This window comes from Perognathus longimembris, chromosome 7 (genome assembly GCF_023159225.1).
Source record: "Perognathus longimembris pacificus isolate PPM17 chromosome 7, ASM2315922v1, whole genome shotgun sequence".
Lineage (NCBI taxonomy): Eukaryota > Metazoa > Chordata > Mammalia > Rodentia > Heteromyidae > Perognathus > Perognathus longimembris.
The window spans coordinates 33,259,213-33,278,956 of NC_063167.1; the positions used below are offsets into that span (position 1 = coordinate 33,259,213).

At 40.1% G+C, this 19,744-nt stretch overlaps 1 protein-coding gene across 8 annotated transcripts in view; it reads left to right on the forward strand.

Moving 5' to 3' along the window:
• Elavl4 (ELAV like RNA binding protein 4) overlaps nucleotides 1-19,744 on the forward strand; it is a 92,619-nt gene that overhangs the window by 38,510 nt on the left and 34,365 nt on the right. For all 8 annotated transcript variants that reach the window (XM_048349902.1, XM_048349906.1, XM_048349904.1 and 5 more), the window contains exon 2: nucleotides 1,163-1,403. In XM_048349902.1, coding sequence (XP_048205859.1) covers nucleotides 1,163-1,403 — 241 coding nt within the window. The remainder of the gene's footprint in view (nucleotides 1-1,162; nucleotides 1,404-19,744) is intronic.

The following is a 19,744-nucleotide window of genomic DNA, read 5'->3' on the forward strand; positions in this document are numbered from 1 at the left end:
GGTGCAGGTCCAGACTCTGTCCTACTTTCCTGCAATGATAAAGTCATTAGACATGACTAGTTTGGTCTTCATCTCAACTATCAGAATATTAACTGGCTCTCTGATTTTAGGATTTTCTAGGATTTTTTTTCAGCCCTTCTAGGGAATCATCATGATCTACCTTCATGAGTTTTAGCCCGTTTTCCATGTAAAATCTTACTGTAGCACTATCTTTGAAGTACTTACTCTGAATGCCCTAAGCTGTCAGCAGGAGGAACTGCTCCCGTGCTACATACCTGCAGTCCTGCTGCCAGCCTTCCACCTGCTCATGCCCTCTTTAGCCTATAAGTTCTCAAGGATCCAAATTCTGTTTTTATTTTGTATTTTTGGAACTACCTTGCATATTGCCTGGGACAGTTCATATATCTGAAGAAAACCTTAATTAAATATTTAAATCCAGAGAAAAGCCTTTTAGAGTAATATTCAAGATGACAGATTCTGGGTACACTGAATCTAAAGTGGAGACCTAAAACCCTCTATCTTCATGCTTTTTGTTTGCTTATTTGTTTTATTAAAAGTCTGGGAGACATAGTAACAGCGTGGCTAGACCAAAAAAAAAGCAGTCGATGGCTTTTTGTAGCTCTCCCACATGTATTTATGAATTTATTTTGGAAGTAAAATCTAAATACTTCTCATATGGAGCAGCCCCACTTAATTTAATGTCATTTTACTTTATAAGATAGTTAATACACAGGTACTGTATTTGATCTGGTGAATGTGTAGCTCTCCATAGTTAGCTTTATTTCAGCTTTAATGGAACTCTAATTTTAATCATGATTATTACTTTACATTTTAATTATAATTTGGTGTGGCTTAAGTATACATTTCTGAGAGTGATTGTGTAATGAAAACAGGAATTAGCTTTTCATTAACAAAATAATGGGAGAGTTCCCACTGCATTCTAGTCTGTGTTCAAAATCTACAGGCTGGCCTAAAAATAGCAAGAGGAGTTTAACATTTTGGTTAAAACAGGCTTCTAAATTGGCTGTGTTCACAATCCAATCTCTTTTGCTTCATCTCGCTCTCTTTCTCTTCAAAACAATAAAATAAAATTCTTAAAGAGATTGTGGTGGTTTCTTTGGGATTTCAAAATTGCTTCTTTTTTATTATTATTTTTATTTAGATAATTAGCACCATGGAGCCTCAGGTGTCAAATGGCCCGACATCCAATACAAGCAATGGACCCTCTAACAACAACAGAAACTGTCCTTCTCCCATGCAGACCGGGGCAGCTACAGATGACAGCAAAACCAACCTCATTGTCAACTATTTACCCCAGAATATGACCCAAGAGGAATTCAGGAGTCTCTTTGGGAGCATTGGTGAAATCGAATCTTGCAAGCTTGTGAGAGACAAAATTACAGGTATGCTCTTCTTCAGTATACCAAGCTGGGAAATTCACAGATCACGTTGTTCCATCGGATGTGTGACATTGGTTGTGAAATGCCTGTGTGGGGTGGCATGCCTGAATATCTGTATCATGTACTCTGCATGCATGGAGGGCATGGATACACACAAACATGAAAACACAGAGACACATGCACATGCATACACCACATGAAGCCATTACAGATTGGGAAGAAGGACTAGGAAGTTTGTGAAGCATTTGGAGTTCTTTCACATTCACTGGCAGTCATCCTTGGTTTCTACCCTCACTCATTTTGAATTAGACACCTTACTCCTTGCTCTTGAGTTCTCAGCTCTGCCCTTAGCTTCTTTCTCTACAATACATACTAGTTTTATTCATTTATCCTCCTCTCAAATATTTGGCCTATGTGTGTCCAGTGTTCTACCATACAATATGTTTTAAAGGGAGCCCAAGGAACTTGTAGAATGGTAACACACTTGCTCATTATCCCTAGAGAGACCCAGGCCCTCAAGTGAGCAGATAATTCTAGAATACAGCTACTCTCCAATACAAGGGAAATACTTCATTTGTTTTGAAGACATGCTAAAAATTCAAGGACTTTTTACTTGAAAGTATATTCAAGATGTTCATGTTCTGATGTTTTTTCCTGTTGACAACTGTTCATTGAAGACCTAACGTTTGCCAGACAGTGATAATATAATTCTTCAGGGAGAAATCTCCCTGTGATCTATCTTTTTGGCAGTGAGAATGTTTTCAGGAAGATATTGGGCTACCTAATGAGAATGGTGGCGCTGGTACTTTCTGATACTCCACTCCTGGAATCACTCACTCGCATCAACTTTGAATTTCTGTCAGTTGTGAATGGTAACTTTGCTTTTGTTTCTCCTGGACTGTTTGATTGATGAGACATTTGCCTCTAGAAGTAAAGAGGGACATTCTTTGATTAAAATAAGATACATCGTCTTGATTTTTAAATCAGAGACTACAGTGCATGTGTGAACGTATATATGTTCTCCAACTCTCGTAATTCTGTAAATGTGTACTCCTTATAAGTTAAGTACCTTATAAAACCACAAAACTGAAATCCAGCACTACTCCCTACAATGTAAGTCACGTAACTCTCCAAACACAGTTTCCTCATTTGTAACATTGGGAAATATTACTCATCTCAAAGGGTGTGCTGTCAGAATGAAATGAGAGGCTACATTTATAGCACCTAGCCCAATAGCAGTTTTTCAGTAAGTGCAAGATGTTGTTTTCATAGACACAGCTAGTATGCTTCCAGGAGAACAAGTAGGACAGAACAATTATATCAAAGTCTCCAAGTAGAGGTCAGGCTTTAATGATTTCATCCCAGACCACTGAGTCATCTATCCTTTAACAGAATTGCCTATACTTGAAGAAAGCTGACATTTTGATTCCTGAATAATCTTTATGTAATGGAATGATCATTCAAACCAAATTAAGGCAAGTTAACCATATGATTCTCCCTCCCACTCCTATATAAAAATGTATTTTTGGTTTAGTTTTACCTTCTAAGCAGGTATTCTGCCAGCTATATTAGTGGATATTAATAATCACCTTTTCAGAAAGGCTCCTTGAGAATGGTAGTGAGGTTTTTGAGAAATACTGATTCATGGTGTTGTTCCTTGTTTTCTAAAGACACATGCTTAAACAAGCAGATTCCTTTACTGAAAGAATGCTAATTTGGTAGTTCACCGAGTAGATTTGAATAGGAGTGACAGCTTCGAAGACAGCCTTTAATTTGGTATACAAAAACCAAAATTGTCGACTTTGGTTTGTTTAGCACCCTCTCCAGCACAAGCAGAGATAATACAGTAGCATCTGAGCTTAAAGAAGAAGTTATAAGTTGAAAGCAGAAATACAATTCAGGAATAAATTTATAATTACGCAATTTTTAAAATTCAGACAAAATTTTTTTATTTGTAGAGAACGTATGCGAATGAGCCAGGAAAATATAGAGACCAGAGATATTCGTCCTCATTTGGTAGCAGTGCTTAATAAAAGTAGAACTTGTGGCTGTAAAGAGTGCTTATTAAATTCTTCATTTACACTACCTAATTAATTCTTGCATTTTAAATTAACAGTGAAACTGGTCCCTGCTGTACCATTCCATAGATGCAGCATATTTTCTCCATCCACCAGTTGTTCAGGTTTAATTGGCTATGCTAAAAGTCAGAGGAGGGAGAGATGGTGCTGTGGGGAAAGGAAAGGAGGGGAGATAGCACTCACAGGAGACCCTCTGAGGCCTGCTTTGGATGTTAAGTTATAACACAGGCTGGGAGAGGTGAAGGATCACACCAGACATGTGGAAAGGCTGCAGTTAGCTGGTGGTTCAGAAGTCAGGGTAAATGACATCATAGGTATTTTTGTTGCCCTGATTTTTAACATCCCATTCCCCCCTTTTCCTCCAACACCTCCTACAGATCTCAATGCATCTCGATCCTGTGAAGTTTACAAGGAGTTCTAAATATCCAGTGGGAGGATTGGGGGTAGGGAGAGTGATAAAGAGATAAGAATGCAAGATTAAGATTTGCCAACCCCAAGCCACTCCCCAAGAGACTATAACAGGTTCCTTTAAAAGGCCTGGCTTCTATAAAGTTCCGATCCCTTGAGAGGAAAACACTATGTTGATTGCATTATCAGCAGGCTGGACTCACCCCTGGCTGTGGGTTGCCAATGAGAACACAAAAAAAAGAAATTTGGACATAAACTTAAGTGATATAGTACTGAGACATAATTGCCACTATTTGGCAAGTATTTGTTCTGTAAGCACTAGACACACCTTATTCCATTCACCATGGAGACCAGCCTCCATTTTCTTAGATGAAGAAACTGAAGCTAAATAAGGCTAGACAACTTCCCCAGGCAGGACTATCATTAGTAGGTGGTGGAGCTTAGCGAGTCACCCTAGTTTCCAAGAGCATGATTTTATTCAGAAGCATGTACAAAGTGAAAACCGCTGCTCAAACCGGTCCCCATAACCCAAAGTAGAAGTATGTTCCTCTGAGTAGAGGTTGCTGGCCGCCCTCCCAGAGTCTACAGAATGCACATAGTTTTAAACAAGACTCCTGTGTATAAAAGGAAGCAAAGCTAACAATATTTGTCATCCACTGGGACATAACCTGCATCCTCCTTCAAGGTAGAGACAAATTTACTGAAAATGTCAGGCTTAAGATTCCCATACAATGCTTTTGGACACCTCTGCTACTTATTAAATAATGTCTTTGCAGAGATATTCGGTTTTCATTTTTCAGTTGGGAAAGGATACTTATCAGGATAATCTGAGTACCCAGGAGAGAAAGCACACACACATCTTCAGTTGCCGCGTTCACACACGCATGCGCGCACACGTACGTGTGTGTGTGTGTGTGTGTGTGTGTGTGTGTGTTTGTCTCACTGTGGGAAGGTGATGGCATTGCAAGCCAGGTCCTTTGGTTTTTCTCTTGTAGCCTCTGCGAACTAGAGAGGAAGAAAAGTGGTATGTTGCTCACAGGATTCATGCCACTTAAAACTCAGGCAAGGAACACCACACCCTGGGTAGAAATGATAGGTTTTCCCCATAGACTTTAGAGAATTGATTTTGGTTTCTATCTTGTTTGTTTCAATGTCTTTTTACTTTTGCTTTGTAAGCATTTAGATTGCCCATGGAATTCAAATTTCTGTTTCATTGGAGTTTTGTTTGTTTCTTATTTATTGTCAAAGTAATGTACAGAGAGGTTACAGTTTCATACGTTAGACCTTGGGTACATTTCTTGTCAATGGAGTTTTAAGAGAAAGAAACATGGCTAGGGCAGAACAGAGTTAGTTCTGGTGGTATTGAAGTCAGCTGAACTGGAGTGCTACATTGCATTTGTGCATGTGTGTGTATGTGTATATATGTGAGTGTGCATGTGTGTACACATGTGCAGGTTCTGGAGTTTGAATTAAGGACCTGTGTGCTGTCCCTGATTTCTTGTGCTCAAGGCTGGTGTTCTACCACTTAAGCCAAATCACTGCTTCCAGCTTTGGTCAATTGAAGATGAGTCTTTTGCTGGACTGGCTTTGGACCGTAATCCTCAGATGTCACCCTCCTGAGTAGTTAGGATTATAGATGTGAGCCAGCAACACCTGGCTATATTGCATTTTTATAAATGTCTATTTGTGGCCACCCCACTCCCAAAAGGAATGAAGAAATACCAGACACAGCAAAGAAAAACCCCTAGAAAGGATGAACTCAGTATGTGGCAATAAATAGTTTTGATCTACCTCTTTATACCATGTGATCACTGGCATCACAGTGATTTAAAAAAAAAAAAACACAACTCCATTTTTACTTGTTGCTATTCTCCATGTGTCCATGCAGGGTCATTTTTAAGAATGATTTTCTCTTTGTCCATTTTGGGCAAGTAAGAAATCGAAGTGAGATTTGAGGACAGAGCAGTCCAAACTGAACAGTATCAATTACAAAACTGTAGTTATCAAGAGAGTGGTATACACATAGAGCACGAGTGCCAGGGGGAAGGAAAGGACCTGCCATAGCTGGGAGCTACTAAAAAAGACTGGAAAGATGGAGTTAGGATTTTGGTAGGGGAAAGAAAGGCAAAGGAGTTAAAATTCCAGCTTAAGAACCAGAGCAGTTTTTGTTCGTCACTGCTTTGGACAAAGGAATCGGGTCTAGAATTTGCCTCGTTAGAAGCAACCTTGGCAGATGAATTAAGTATACCAAAAAATAATGTTGGTTGGAGTTACAACCCAGTGGAAAAGACATTGTCTAAGCACCATCTCTAATCCATCTCTCCATTTCTTTTTCCTTTTACAACACATTTTCAGCTTAATTGATATCATCTTTCAGTGGAAAAAGCAGAACAAGGAGAAGAAATGCACACAGACAGAGAGAGAAAGAAAGAGAGAGACAGAGAGAGAGAGAGAGAGACAGAGTAAAAATACCCTCTTAACTATTCTAAGCATCAGGGTGAATACTTTGTCACCACCTTTATATCTGAAGGTACCTCTCTAATTAAAAAAGAAACCAGCTCCGTTTTGATGTGGTAACATGAGGTAACTTCTGTTCTTTCTCAGGTTTGTCAACGTGCTAATCATCCCAAACCTCTCTTAGTAGGTGAGATGTGGGATGTGGCAAGGGCACTGGAGGGGGTGTCTGTAACAGCTTCCAGGCCAGGAGGCCTGTGGAGAGAGTACAGAGTGCTGGGAGGGAGAAGGAGAGGAATGTGAGAATCATGGTGGTTTTATTTACCTCCCATGCTTTCAGGAAACTGCATTTATAGGAACACAGTGAGAATTTAGTTGTGTTTCTGGGCTAACAATAAATAACCATGAAAAATTCTAATATAGAAGGGAGAGGGTGGCTCACACCTGGAATCCTAGCTATTCAGGAGGCTGAGATCTGAGGATCCCAGTTTGAAGCCAGAACACACAGATAAATCTAAGAGACTCTTATCTGCAATTAACCCATAAAGAGGTACCCACTGTGGCTCAAGTGGCAAGAGTACCAGCCTTGAGGGGAGAAAAAAAGCTAAACAAGAACACAAGGCCAGGGCTGGGGATATAGCCTAGTGGCAAGAGTGCCTGCCTCGGATACACGAGGCCCTAGGTTCGATTCCCCAGCACCGCATATACAGAAAACGGCCAGAAGCGGCGCTGTGGCTCAAGTGGCAGAGTGCTAGCCTTGAGCGGGAAGAAGCCAGGGACAGTGCTCAGGCCCTGAGTCCAAGCCCCAGGACTGGCCAAAAAAAAAAAAGAACACAAGGCCCTAAATTCAAGCCCTAGTGCCAGCGCGTGTGCGTGCACACACACACACAATAAATCCTACAATTAAAAAAATGTTTTTAATTCATTCTCGAATTGTGACTTCAGTCATGAGTTTACAAGTATCATTTTGTGTAACACCAAGCAGAGACAAATCAGAATAATAGTAGGAGCTTTTATATGTTTTGTGTACCTTGATGTGTATTCTAGGTACTGTATAACATGCTTTAAGGATAATACATAATTTAAATAGTAAATAGAGATTTATTATAGAAGCATAAGAATAGTCAGTGTTAATGAGCAATATGATAAGCTAAGAATTTTGCTGAAATCAAAAGAAATTTGAATATAGTAATTAACTTTGACAAGGTGATATAGCTTCTGGATATCAGAGCCAGGACTTGAACCTAGCAGTGTCTTACTAATTTGAAAGTTTCCCGTTGTGTACTTTAATCTGGCAGTTTCTTTTAAAATAGTAAGCTGACTTCTCCCATTTACAAACCAATTCTATTCCTAGGGAATGAAAACATGCAGTACAAGGGAAAACATCATTAGAACTCAGAATCTTTTGTTTGGGAAAATAGAACACTCTGAGCTCAAAACAAAAAATTTTAATTAAACAGATTACTACTTACTTAACAAGAAAGATTAGATTTGGAGTGATTTTTCACTTCTAAATTTTCTCCCTTCTTGAAATACCCTTCACTGTGTTCACCTTTACTTTGTTTTACAAGCGCTACATTGAAGCTATGTTGGGTCTAAACATAGTTTAAACCCAACCTGAGTTAGACATATCCAAGAAAAAACCCAAGATATTGACTAGTCCAATAAACTTTTTCTTCCATCACATCAGAGGGGCATTTGTTAGTGACAGGAAGAGTAGAGGAAATAATAGCATTTATCAGCAGATTTTGCTCAGATTTGGAAAATGTGCTACAATGTGATGTGTCTCCTGAATTCAGAGGAAACTCAGACAGATTTGCGTCTGTCATTTTTATCACCTTCCTGCGGGTGTCTTATACATATCCCATAAAGAAAAAATAAAAGAATTCTGATTTGTTGACTTGGGAAGGGAGTTGGAATTGTTGCAGTCAATGGAAAATTTTTAGGTGTGGAAAAAAATTGGCAGGGTTATAAAATAGTACAATAGGGGTGTGCCTTATTAAGGGTGTACCAGCTTACATCTTCACTTGAAGAGTCTCAGAACATTAGGTGCAGACAGTAAAGCATGTAATCATTGTCCCTTTTACATACCCATCAAGGGCAATCAGAGACCTCCCATCCGTTCTAATTAGGAGTTGGCAGTTGAATGGTGCTGGGGGATTTAGCGTTTGTGCAGGTACGTTATGCAGCTTTCCACATCATTTTGTTTTGTTTTGTTTTGTTTCCCAGGATGGCAATAGTCGGGAATACAGACCACGTATGGTCTCACTTAGCCTCCTAGCTATCTCCTCTTCATCTTCCCTTCCAAAGCTGTCAGTTCTGACCCACTTCCAACTTGGAGAACCATAGGAAAGTATTCTCACATCCCAGGAGAGATGTCTCAAAAGGCTTTTTACCTAGAATGTGAATCGGCCTTGGATATTTTAAGGACTTTCTATTTCTGTGCCTTAGCTGGCTGGTTCATAAGACCAATTCCCTGCTCACTCAGCCTCCTCTCCTTTCCCTAGCACACACACACACACACACACACACACACACACACACACACACACACTCCCCCTTCTCTGTAGAGTGGCCTAGTTGATTGAGACTAGGAGCTAACAGAAAGGTAATGTCAAACTGAAACTTCCACACATTATCTAAAAATGTAATTCATCAGCTTCAGGGTAGGAGGAAAGTGCTTTCTGAAATGTGTTAATGGGAAATTCATCTTCTTCTTGTCTTCTGAGAGGTGTGGTAGTGGTGATTTCTGTTTTCAATCTGCCCTCTCCCTCCCCCTTTCTGCCTCTCCCTTATAGCTATGAAATCCATATCTGTCTTTATTCCTCCTATTTAAGTTGCCTTTTCGTTTTCTCTACAGTGCCAAAATTGAGCTTTGATGGGAAAAGATATTTGTAGTTTGGAGAAAGGATAAAATTCAGATAGAAACCATATATTTGTATAAGGGTTTTATATTTGTGAAACATTCTCAATCGACCAACGGTATTTATTGGTGTCTACTCTCTCAGACCAAATAAATGTTATTTCCTTCCTGTTCTCTCCTAAACTCTTTGTCAGTCTTCAGAGAAGCCAAAATGAATGAGACACTGTTTGTGGTCACATCTAACTACAGGGACAATGAGAGAGGAAAGACAGATCAAATTTTAGAGCCTTCTTCTGGAATAGACAAGTAGTCTGATCATGGTGCATATTACTACACATCCATCTTGGCTGTTTGGTTTTCTTTTTTTTTTTTTTTTTTTTTTTTTTGGCCAGTCCTGGGCCTTGGACTCAGGGCCTGAGCACTGTCCCTGGCTTCTTCCTGCTCAAGGCTAGCACTCTGCCACTTGAGCCACAGCGCCGCTTCTGGCCGTTTTCTGTATATGCGGTGCTGGGGAATCGAACCTAGGGCCTCGTGTATTCGAGGCAGGCACTCTTGCCACTAGGCTATATCCCCAGCCCTGTTTGGTTTTCTTGGCTGTTTGGTTTTCTTGGCTTTTCACCAAGACTCAAACTTATTCTAGCTGACTCTGGCTATTTTTGTTTCTGGTTATTTTTGAGACAGGGTCCTACTATGTAGCTCAGGTTGGCTTTGAACTCACTATGTAGCCCAGACTGTCCTCGATAGTCATAATCCTCTTGCCTCATCCTCCTTGAATGCTAGAATTATATGCACAACCCACAAATCCCAGCCATGACCCTGGCTCTCAATGTTATTGAAAAGAAGGAGCCATACAGTACAGGGATATGGGAGATTTGATGGAATTAGTATTGCATGAAGTCATGGTGCTTGAGATATTATGAAGAACTCGTTGAAACTTCAAATTTGGGGTGATCAGGGGTTATTACCCCCATTTTTTCAACTAAGGAACCAGAGCCTAGAATTAGTGGGCTGATGAGAGGGAGTAGACCTGTCTAGTTGCAAAGTTTGTAACCTCTGTTACCTTTCCACTCTGCCTCTGCTAAAGAAAAGTGAAGACATCACTTAGGAGTGCCCAAAGGAGAAAAAGATGGATAATGGATGGGGACTCAGTGCAAGTGTAAAAGAAGAATGAGCCTTGAACTTGGCAAAAATTAGATTATAGGAGACTGCTGTGTAGGTGAGAAGCCAATTAAAGGTTTATTAAGGGATAAATATTTATGCCATCCCCCAAATTCCATATGTTGGAGTTTAAATCCCCCAAAGTAAATGTTTGAGTTACAAAGGTAATTAAGATTAAATGAGATCATAAGAATGGAATCTAATAAAATTCATGTCCTTATAAGAAGAGTGGTATGCCATCCATGTACACATTGAACAAGAAGATAGACATCTATAAACCATTAAGAGAGACATTACCAGAACCCAGCCATGCTGGCACCATAGTCTTGGATTTGTAGTCTCTATAGCTATGAGAAAATAAACTACTTTTTTAGCTGTCCAGCCCAGGGTATTTTGTTATGGGCAGCACAAGCTAATTAATCCAGACTTCATCAAGGAATAGTGAATAGAACAGTCAGTGGTATTATATGGAGTAGGTATTCATAACTTCTTTGTGTTGATGAATTGTAACTCAGAGAGGGAAATTATTTATCCAAATCACAGTTAATAAATACTGGAGCTGTTTGAGCCCAACTTTGTGAGATACTAAAGCATGCATTCTTTCTATGTGTCTAATAAATAACTATGCAGCACAGACAACCTTCCCATGACCTCTGAGCATCACTATCTCACTGAGATCACACCTGTGTTTGCTCAGTGGTTCCTTTTTTTTTTTTCTTTTTTCATGTCCTTCAATTTCTTGCTGATTTGTAAGTTTGACTTTCTGCTTTATAGTTGAGTAGCTGGTGAGATGGAAGGCCCTAATACCTTGGGAACAGTTTTGCTGCTAATGAAATTGTTCATCATAGACATCTTGAATCAGATTAAATCATCCTATTGCTGGGACAAGCATGAAATATACACTTAGCAATACCAGATATTTTCCCTTAGTATTTTTCTTTCGAGGCCTTTCTATTCAGTACTCCCTTTAAGCCTAATGTCCCCAATACAGGTAAGAGCTGTACTCACTTTACAAGTGAGGCCTGAGCAGCCCAGAGAAGACATGAGTCAAGAACAACTTTTCATTTTCCTTATTTTCCTTGTTTTTATTTCCTCTTTTTTTCACTTTCTTATTTACTTATATGTTACTTTGATCCACAAGTGATTTGAATTGGCTTATAAAGTAATATGGAAAAGAGCTAAATTTTAAATAGCTCATAGAATTTTAAAATATATATAATGAGGGGAGGGAAATGGATGTAGAATGGTAAAAGGAGACCCACTAGATGGCAAATTAAATGTGACCAATCTGAGAAGTAATAGACCAGCTAGCCTGAGTTTTCTTTACATGAAGGAAAAACTAACAGGGACACCTTCATCCCTTTCTCAAGTGGAAACCAGAAGCTCAGCTCATCCTCATCTGAGCTGTTTCTCTAGATACAGGGAAAATTTCCTCCACTTTCTTACCTGGAACTGTTCTGTGTTGCTTGCATTGGTTTTTATGGCCAGAGCAGACAGTAACACACAGAGAAGCTACCTGAGGGGAGCCTCTGTTTTCATCAGCCTAAGACACAATGTGCCAGAAGAAGAATTCCAAAGCAGACACTCCTTGCCTGCTACTCTGAACTGAAGACTTACTGGCATGCATCTCCTCAGTTCTGCCCTCCTTCTTTAGACCCTAAGGTAGGGCACACAGGAACTTCAGTCATCAGCTCCCATCTTTCTAGTGATGGTTCCTACAGTGAATTCTGGCCCAAAGCCCTGAACTGGGCAACAAATGGGAACCTCAGATGTCCCTCTTGTTTCCTGGTTCTGACCGTGGAAACTAGAACTAACACTCAGCCATTTTTGTAATTCCCAGTGCTCCTGGCCAGGAAGAAGAGCCTTCCCAATGAGCTATACTACTCCTTTACCACAGAGAGAGAAAGTACTCCCCCAAGTGCCCACACTCCCCAGACATGCTCATACCCCAAATACGTTCTGGTCAGATATACCAAACATAGTGCATTGATGTAACCAGAGATAAGATCTACTTCAATGGAAGTCCTGTCCCCTACCCCACTTAACAGAAGACTAACATTTCAGTAAGTCATCCATAAGTCTTTATTCCCATGAATCCATTTCTTTAATTTTCCTTTACAATTTTGGATGGTCGTTTTAAGTCCAATCTTGATGACACAAGTGAAGGCATCCAGTTTTGGTGTTTCTGGAAGATTGTAAGTGAAAGCCTTTGATTCGATATTTGAAAATATCAGGATAGGGGCTGGGGATATAGCCTAGTGGCAAGAGTGCCTGCCTCGGATACACGAGGCCCTAGGTTCGATTCCCCAGCACCACATATACAGAAAACGACCAGAAGCGGCGCTGTGGCTCAAGTGGCAGAGTGCTAGCCTTGAGTGGGAAGAAGCCAGGGACAGTGCTCAGGCCCTGAGTTCAAGGCCCAGGACTGACCAAAAAAAGAAAATATCAGGATAATTTCCAACATTGTTTTAAAAGAATTGGGCTACTTTTATGATAGATAACACAGGGAAAAACTGGAAGGATCGAACAGATTCTTATTCATGCTCTGGCTGCCAGACTTGGCAGCAGATCTAACAGTTCTGAGCCTCAAACTGTTGTCCATCTAATGGCAGCAGTACTATTGGGTCTTCCCTGCTTCCTGAATGTTGTGACATCAGAGGAGCTAATGTGTTGGCGACTTGTTAAAGTGACATGCCAATTCAGGACATTACTATAGTCACTCAGAAGACAGGACATTGTAAGCAGGGGATTTTTGAGGGAAAGGCTGATAGTCAACTCTCTAAGATAAGCTGGCTTTGCTTTCTAGTCTTCCTTCCAGATGTTTTGTTCAGTTATCTGCGTACATCTCAGCAAAAGCTGATTAACTCTCTCAGACATCAATGTCTAACTGTTATGAATGCTCCAACTGATCAAATTACAATGCCACAGATCCTACTTGTGCTGTTAATATTAGATTTTGGATTCCGGTCTATAATGAATAATTTTTCCTCCATGCATTGGAAAAATTGGTTAGCAGAGTTCATAAGAAAGTTTAATTAGCCGGCTGTTTGTGAAAATAGCAGTTGTGAGTCATCGTTCAGAGCATTTCTCAGGGTTGGATTTGTTCTTCTGTTCCTTGAGCAGCCACATCAGATCCATGTGTTTGTGAAGCTGATTTCCGTGTGCTGCCCACTTGAACTGCACCATGTAATAAACTAATAACAAAAACAGCAGATTCTGAAGCCCAAGAGGAAGAGGGGGTGTGGGGTGTCTGTGCATGTGTATATGTGTGTATGCATGTCTTCTAGAGAAATATCATGGCCTTATTGAATCTAGCACTGTGCTAGACAGGATACCCTAGTGATTAAGAGCTAGCCTGACTACATCTATACCCTGCCTTACTGTTTACTGTTTAACAGGTAAATTCTCACTCTCTGTGCCTCAGTTTCCTCTCATAAATGGGACTCTGGGTAGGATTGTTGTGAGTATTAATATATGTAAGGTACACAGAAAGTCACCAGGCATATAGTGACATAATTCCTTTTTCTTTATCATTTTTTGTGCTAGTCCTGGGGCTTGAACTCAGGGTGTGGACGCTGTTCCTGAGCTTTTTTGCTCATAGCTAGTGCTCTACCACTTGAGCCACAGCTCCACTCCCGCTTTTTGCTGCATAATTGGAAATAAGTCTCATAGACTTTCCTATTTGGGTTGGCTTCCAGCCATAATCCTCATATCTCAGCTTCCTCAGTAGCTAGGATTATAGGTGTGAGCCACTGGTGCCTAGCAGTAATATAATTCTTATAGCAATTTTGTGAGATATAACTATTATTAGCCCTATTTTACCAATATGAATATTTGTATATTAACTTGTTAAAGATCACACCACTTCTGGGTAGTACAGCAAAATTAAAGCCATGCTTGTTGACTCCAAAGCTTTAACTTTGTCTTCTCTACTCTACTAACCACCTCCTATGGTTGTATGTTAGTATCTATATATGCAACTACACAAATGTGTTCCTATAGTATATATGGCCACTCTTAATGATGTTTTGGCTTTTTTGCTTGGGTCTTTGGTTCCTCTGGCAAAATTTCATGTACACATGCTTGCCTACTATTGGCATTTTAGTGAACTAGTAAACTTGTGCAAGCATGGAAACCTGCCTTCAGATGTCTGATTCCCATCCCTGCCGAGGGTCTCTGTCCTATCTCCTATGTCTCCATTATTTCAGAATCAGGACTGTTGGGTATCTTCTAAGAAGACACACAGATTGTTACAGCAAAAAAGACTGAAGTATTTCTTAGTTGGTCTCATTTTCTACTGGTTCCTGTGTCATCTCAGGAACTGTGGTGCAGCTCTGGGAACCAGGCATTCCCTGACGTTACTGTAATTAGCCTTGTGAGACAGTATCCAGTCCTGTTTCAAGGGATAGTGTTTGTTTGGGAAGCCCATCAAAAAGTCCTCCACAAAAATGTTTAATCTGATATATGTTTTTTTTAAAAGGATTCTATAACAAAATGAGTCTGGGAAACAGAAATGAAATATTCAGAAGAGGCTTCTTTTATCACTATTTCTCTAAGTCTATGCTTTGACACATTATGAAACTTAAACAGAATGGCAGGGCAAAGCATGGTGGCTCAAACATATCATCCTAGCTGCTTGATAGGCAAAGGATATTGAGGGATCATGGTTAGAGGCCTATCTAGATACAAAAACTTGCAAGACTCCATCTCAATCAATTCTTGGGTACATACCTTGGGTATATACCTGCCATCCCAGGGACAAAGCCAAGCACAGGTAGGAGACGTTCATTCCAGGCCAACCTATATGTAGAGCCCTACCCTACCTGGAAAATAACCAACACCAAAAGAAACTGGGAGTTTCTCAAAGGACAACAATGAAAATGAATGGCAGAATGTGTTTTCCAAGGCAGGAAAGATGAATAGACTTTCATGAGGGAAATGTTTGGGAGTGGAAGAGAAGGTACAGGAGAACTCCTACCTGACTCTCCTTTCTATTATGAAGAATTAAGTAAGGTGCTCTACTGCTCATGAATGGGCAAATGGAGGCCTTGGTGTGCTGGAAAAGTCTCACCAACTCCCAGGAGGAACAGAAAATGAAGACTCATGGATCTTTCTCTTCAGTACTTAGCACAGTCCCTTTGCAAACTAGGAATTGTTTGGAAAGTTACTGAGCCCATTCTGGGGATGACTCAACCTATGGGCCATTAGGTGTCTGGATGGTAGGGATGACATTTCATTTCCCATTCCCTAGAAGTGCTGAGCCATAAGAAGGTATTCGCTGGTTGTGATTCCTGGGCCCTCCTTCCCTTGCATGTTTACCAGGTTTCTGACTCCATGGAATGAGGCTGTTCATACCTGCATGGTATAAACCCTTCCCTGGCATTCCTCTACAATTCCTCAGTTTCTTTTCTCCTCAGTGTTTCTTTTCTCCTCAGTTCCTACCTTTTGGAACTGTTTCTTGTGAACACACTTCTGTTCCTGGGTTTTTATTCCTTTTACTTCTCTTTCTACCTGCAAGCTAAATGGGGATTTTAAAAACAAGTATACTTTGGGTTTTTTTTTCTTTTACATGAGTGTAAGGAATTGCTTTTTAAATTTTTGTTGGAACTAAACTAAGCTGTCAGATCATGGCTGCTGAGCCTCACGTGCAGTGCCTTAGTGTCAATGAAGTCCTTGATGAGAAGGACAAGATGGGCTCCACATTCGCGCACCTGCTCATGGTAGGTCCAAAGCTAGAGAACCCCAAGCCCTTACTTCAGAGAGGACACACCCACAGGAATTTTCAAGGTCCCTTCCAGCTAACATTTGACATCCTGATTCATCTGTGCACAGACAAGTTACTTACCATATCTCCTTCAGCAAGAGCCATGAGATTTCATTTACTTCAGCAAAGGCAGGGTTTTGTTGTTGCTGTTGTTGTGTTGGTTTGTTATTGTTTTGTTTTGTTTGCCTTTGGTGCAGTTCCTGGGGCTTGAATTCAGAGCTTGGGCACTGTCCCTGAGCTTTTTTTTTTTTAACTCAAGGCAGTACTGTATCACTTGAGCCACATCTCTACTTCTGGCTTTTTGGTGGTTAATTGTAGATAACAGTCTCATGGATTTTCCAGCCTGAACTGGCTTTGAACAGTAATCCTCAGATCTCAGCCTCCTGAGCAGGTTGGGATTATAGGTTTGAGTCACCAGTAGGCACCTGGCTTAAAAGCAGTTTGAATAGATTTTATATTCAGCTAATGTTTCTGAAGCACTGCTTTTGTGCCAAGTCCTCTCACATAACTTGTCCCACTGAATTTAAATCCCAACGTGATAGCTGGAGCCTCCACATGTCCCTTGGAAGGACATTGTCTGGTGGGAGTTTTAGAAGTCATTATTTTAGTATTAAGTACAGATCTTTTTACCCACACACAATTCACCCACAGAAAGTCTCATGTTGCCCAAAGGCTAATTACAGTGCATGCAATTAGTATTAACCTGAGAGGTATTTTTTTCCTACCTCTTCTTCCTTTGTTGCTAAACCCTGGTCTTTAACATCAGCAGCATTTCCTGAATCACCTGGCGGTTGGCAGCCATTCTGGGTAGAAAGTCTTGCCTGTCTGACTCCCAGACCTTTGCTTCAAGTGAGAATAAGCCAGCCAAGAATTAAGAATTCTGGTACATTTTTATGACTATCTGAGAGTGTGCCAAAACCCTCCTCTTTTTGTTTCAACCCTCATTAAAAAATATTTTTAAATGTGTGACTATTCTTTCCTGTCTTGTAAGACTATTCTGAACATAATTTAATTTAATATTGCTTCTATTAAGAATCTTTCATTGCCCCAGGGTCATTTCTCTTTTCTTTTTGTGGGATGAATGCAGAAGGTGAGATCCTCATCTCCAGGGCTCCATTATCTCCAGCACATTACCTACAATACTTTGCCCTTTCAATCTTCTTTTTTTTTAACCAAATATACTTGATACTGGCTTTTTAATCTTATGAATTTTCATTCTCTCTTGTACAACAGAAGAAAACTAGGTCTCGGAGTAGTTCTGTTTTTCATTTGTGGAGGTTTGTTATTGAAATTTATATTTGAAGACCTGTCATTTGAAGCAACTCATTTTATAGGACACCCTAAAAGGAGTAAAAAGAAAGAAAGAAAGATCTCTTTTGAGAATCAGTTGGTTGGCTTGTCTTATTGCATTATGTAACTTTCTGTCCAGGGACTGTGGAAAATGAGTGTATGTGTCCTCTGAATTTCTTTGTGTTTTACTGTAGAAGTGAAGGTAGTATATCATCTGTGTCTATGTGAGTTTCTAGTTGATATTTTCTCTGCATTCAAACCTCCATTAAAAGTTTATGTGTGCTTTGAGGTTAAATAGATTTGTTTGGAGATCTTACTGCTCTAGGCATCAGTCTCCTGGATTTTAAATGGCAAGGAGAACACCTGCCTTGTAAAATTGTTTTAGGGAGTCAATGAGATGATAGAATGGAGGCCCTTGGTAGGGTAACTGGCACTCAAAAAAGTATTATTTCTTACTATTTATTTACTTATCAAATTCACTCATGTATCCACAGTCTACTCTGTGTCAGATATTGAGCATACTCAGATCAGTAAGGCTCCTACCCTTAAAGAACTTTCCAGTCCATTGAGAAAGATCATCAGTTCATCAAACTGGTTTTGAATGTCATGCTGTGAGACTAGCACGTTGCTTGTTTCTGTCTTGATGCCACAGGGTAGATAAAAATGGCATCCACTTAGGAAGCCAGAATGTCGCCTCTGGATATAACCAAAGCCTGGCTCAGGATACTTTCACATACATTGGGGATTCAGAGTAAAAAAGGCTAAGTCTGCTTTTTTTTCCCCAATAGTGCTGCTGTTATCAGATACACTTACAATTTCAGATTCTTCAATCATTCTTGACTCTGCCAGAGGTCTAGGAAGATCTATATACATCTGAAGAGAGGCTCAGATAGGTATCAGTAATCTATTCCCTATGGAAGTGATGGCTGTAAACTTAAGTGATAGGTGCTCATGCTGTCCCTTCCTTCTGAAGTGTCCTTCTTTGCCTGTTACACTTGTCTGCCCACTGCCTGGCTGCCTCTTAACTAAGTATCACATCTTCCAAAAAGGTCCTCTCTCCTTCTCATTCCCTATAACAAAAACCATACCCTACTATTGTTGTTAATTTGTAGGTCTGACATTTTGTGGTAGACCATGGCTTCCTTGTTTCTTCCTTGGCCCTCAGTTCCACAGAGAGGATTTGAAGATGATTGGCACTAAAGTCTTCCCCAACACTGGCATCTAGAATGCATCATGTGGAGCTTGATGGGAAGGGGTTACTTGGGATATGTATTCAAATGTTGTTTTCTTAATCAAATGAATGCAAACTACCCAGAAGCATTAAGTCTAAAATAAATGCAACTTAATATCATTTAATCCTCATATTACAAGGGATCTTGTGAGACATTCTGGCTGAGTGCTCTAGCATCTCTTGACAATGTTTAAGACTGGTTTCTTTTTACACATTTCTAGTCACCGAGCCCTTAGCACCTCACAAGGCATCTCCCTCCCATTACAAATATGTTATTAAAAAGTTCTTCATTTTTAGTAAGGTAAAACTTTGCCCCCTAACTTCCTTCTTCAGTCTGATGCCTATTTTCTCCCTTGGAATGCCACAAAACAAGTGGACCATGCGTGCCCATGACGTTTTGGGTTTTTTTTTCAAATATTAGAATGAGCTTTGAATACCTCTAGGGGTTTTTCTTTTTGAACTAAATGGTGACATATCTTTTGAATGTATCTTGTGGGATCTGATTCCACATCTCTAATCACTTTCATCTTTTTTTGTAATGCTATTCTTCCCAGGCTCTCCCTTTCTATTTGGTATAGGGATGATCGAGAGTGGCATACCTGGGAATATGCACATGGAAATAAATAATAAGTCATTTATTCACTCAGGAACACTTACCTATATCCAGTCATGTCAGGAGTCTTTGGAATCCTGGGGTACAGAGTTGAATGGGGCACCATCTTGCTCTCAAGTTGCTCCCCCAACTCAGTCTTATTTTCCCCATAGAACTTGCCATTATCTGACAAAGTTACTTTTATTTACGTGTGTCTTGCTCAATCAGAATGCATACTCATGATGACAGAGCCAACTGTGTATGGTCTCTTCTTTATTTACAGGACTGGCACATAATAAAAGCCCTCTCAAAAAAAAATAAGTGGCACACATGTAGCACTTAGATTCAGCCCTCAAGTTAAAATATCATTACTTTGATATAAGAACTCTAACTTAAAAAAAAACTCCCTTCTCTTTTTGTGTGCCAGTGCTGTGGCTTAAACTTGGCTTGGGTGCTATCCCTGAGCTTTTTATGCTCAAGGCTAGTGCTCTACCACTTGAGCCACA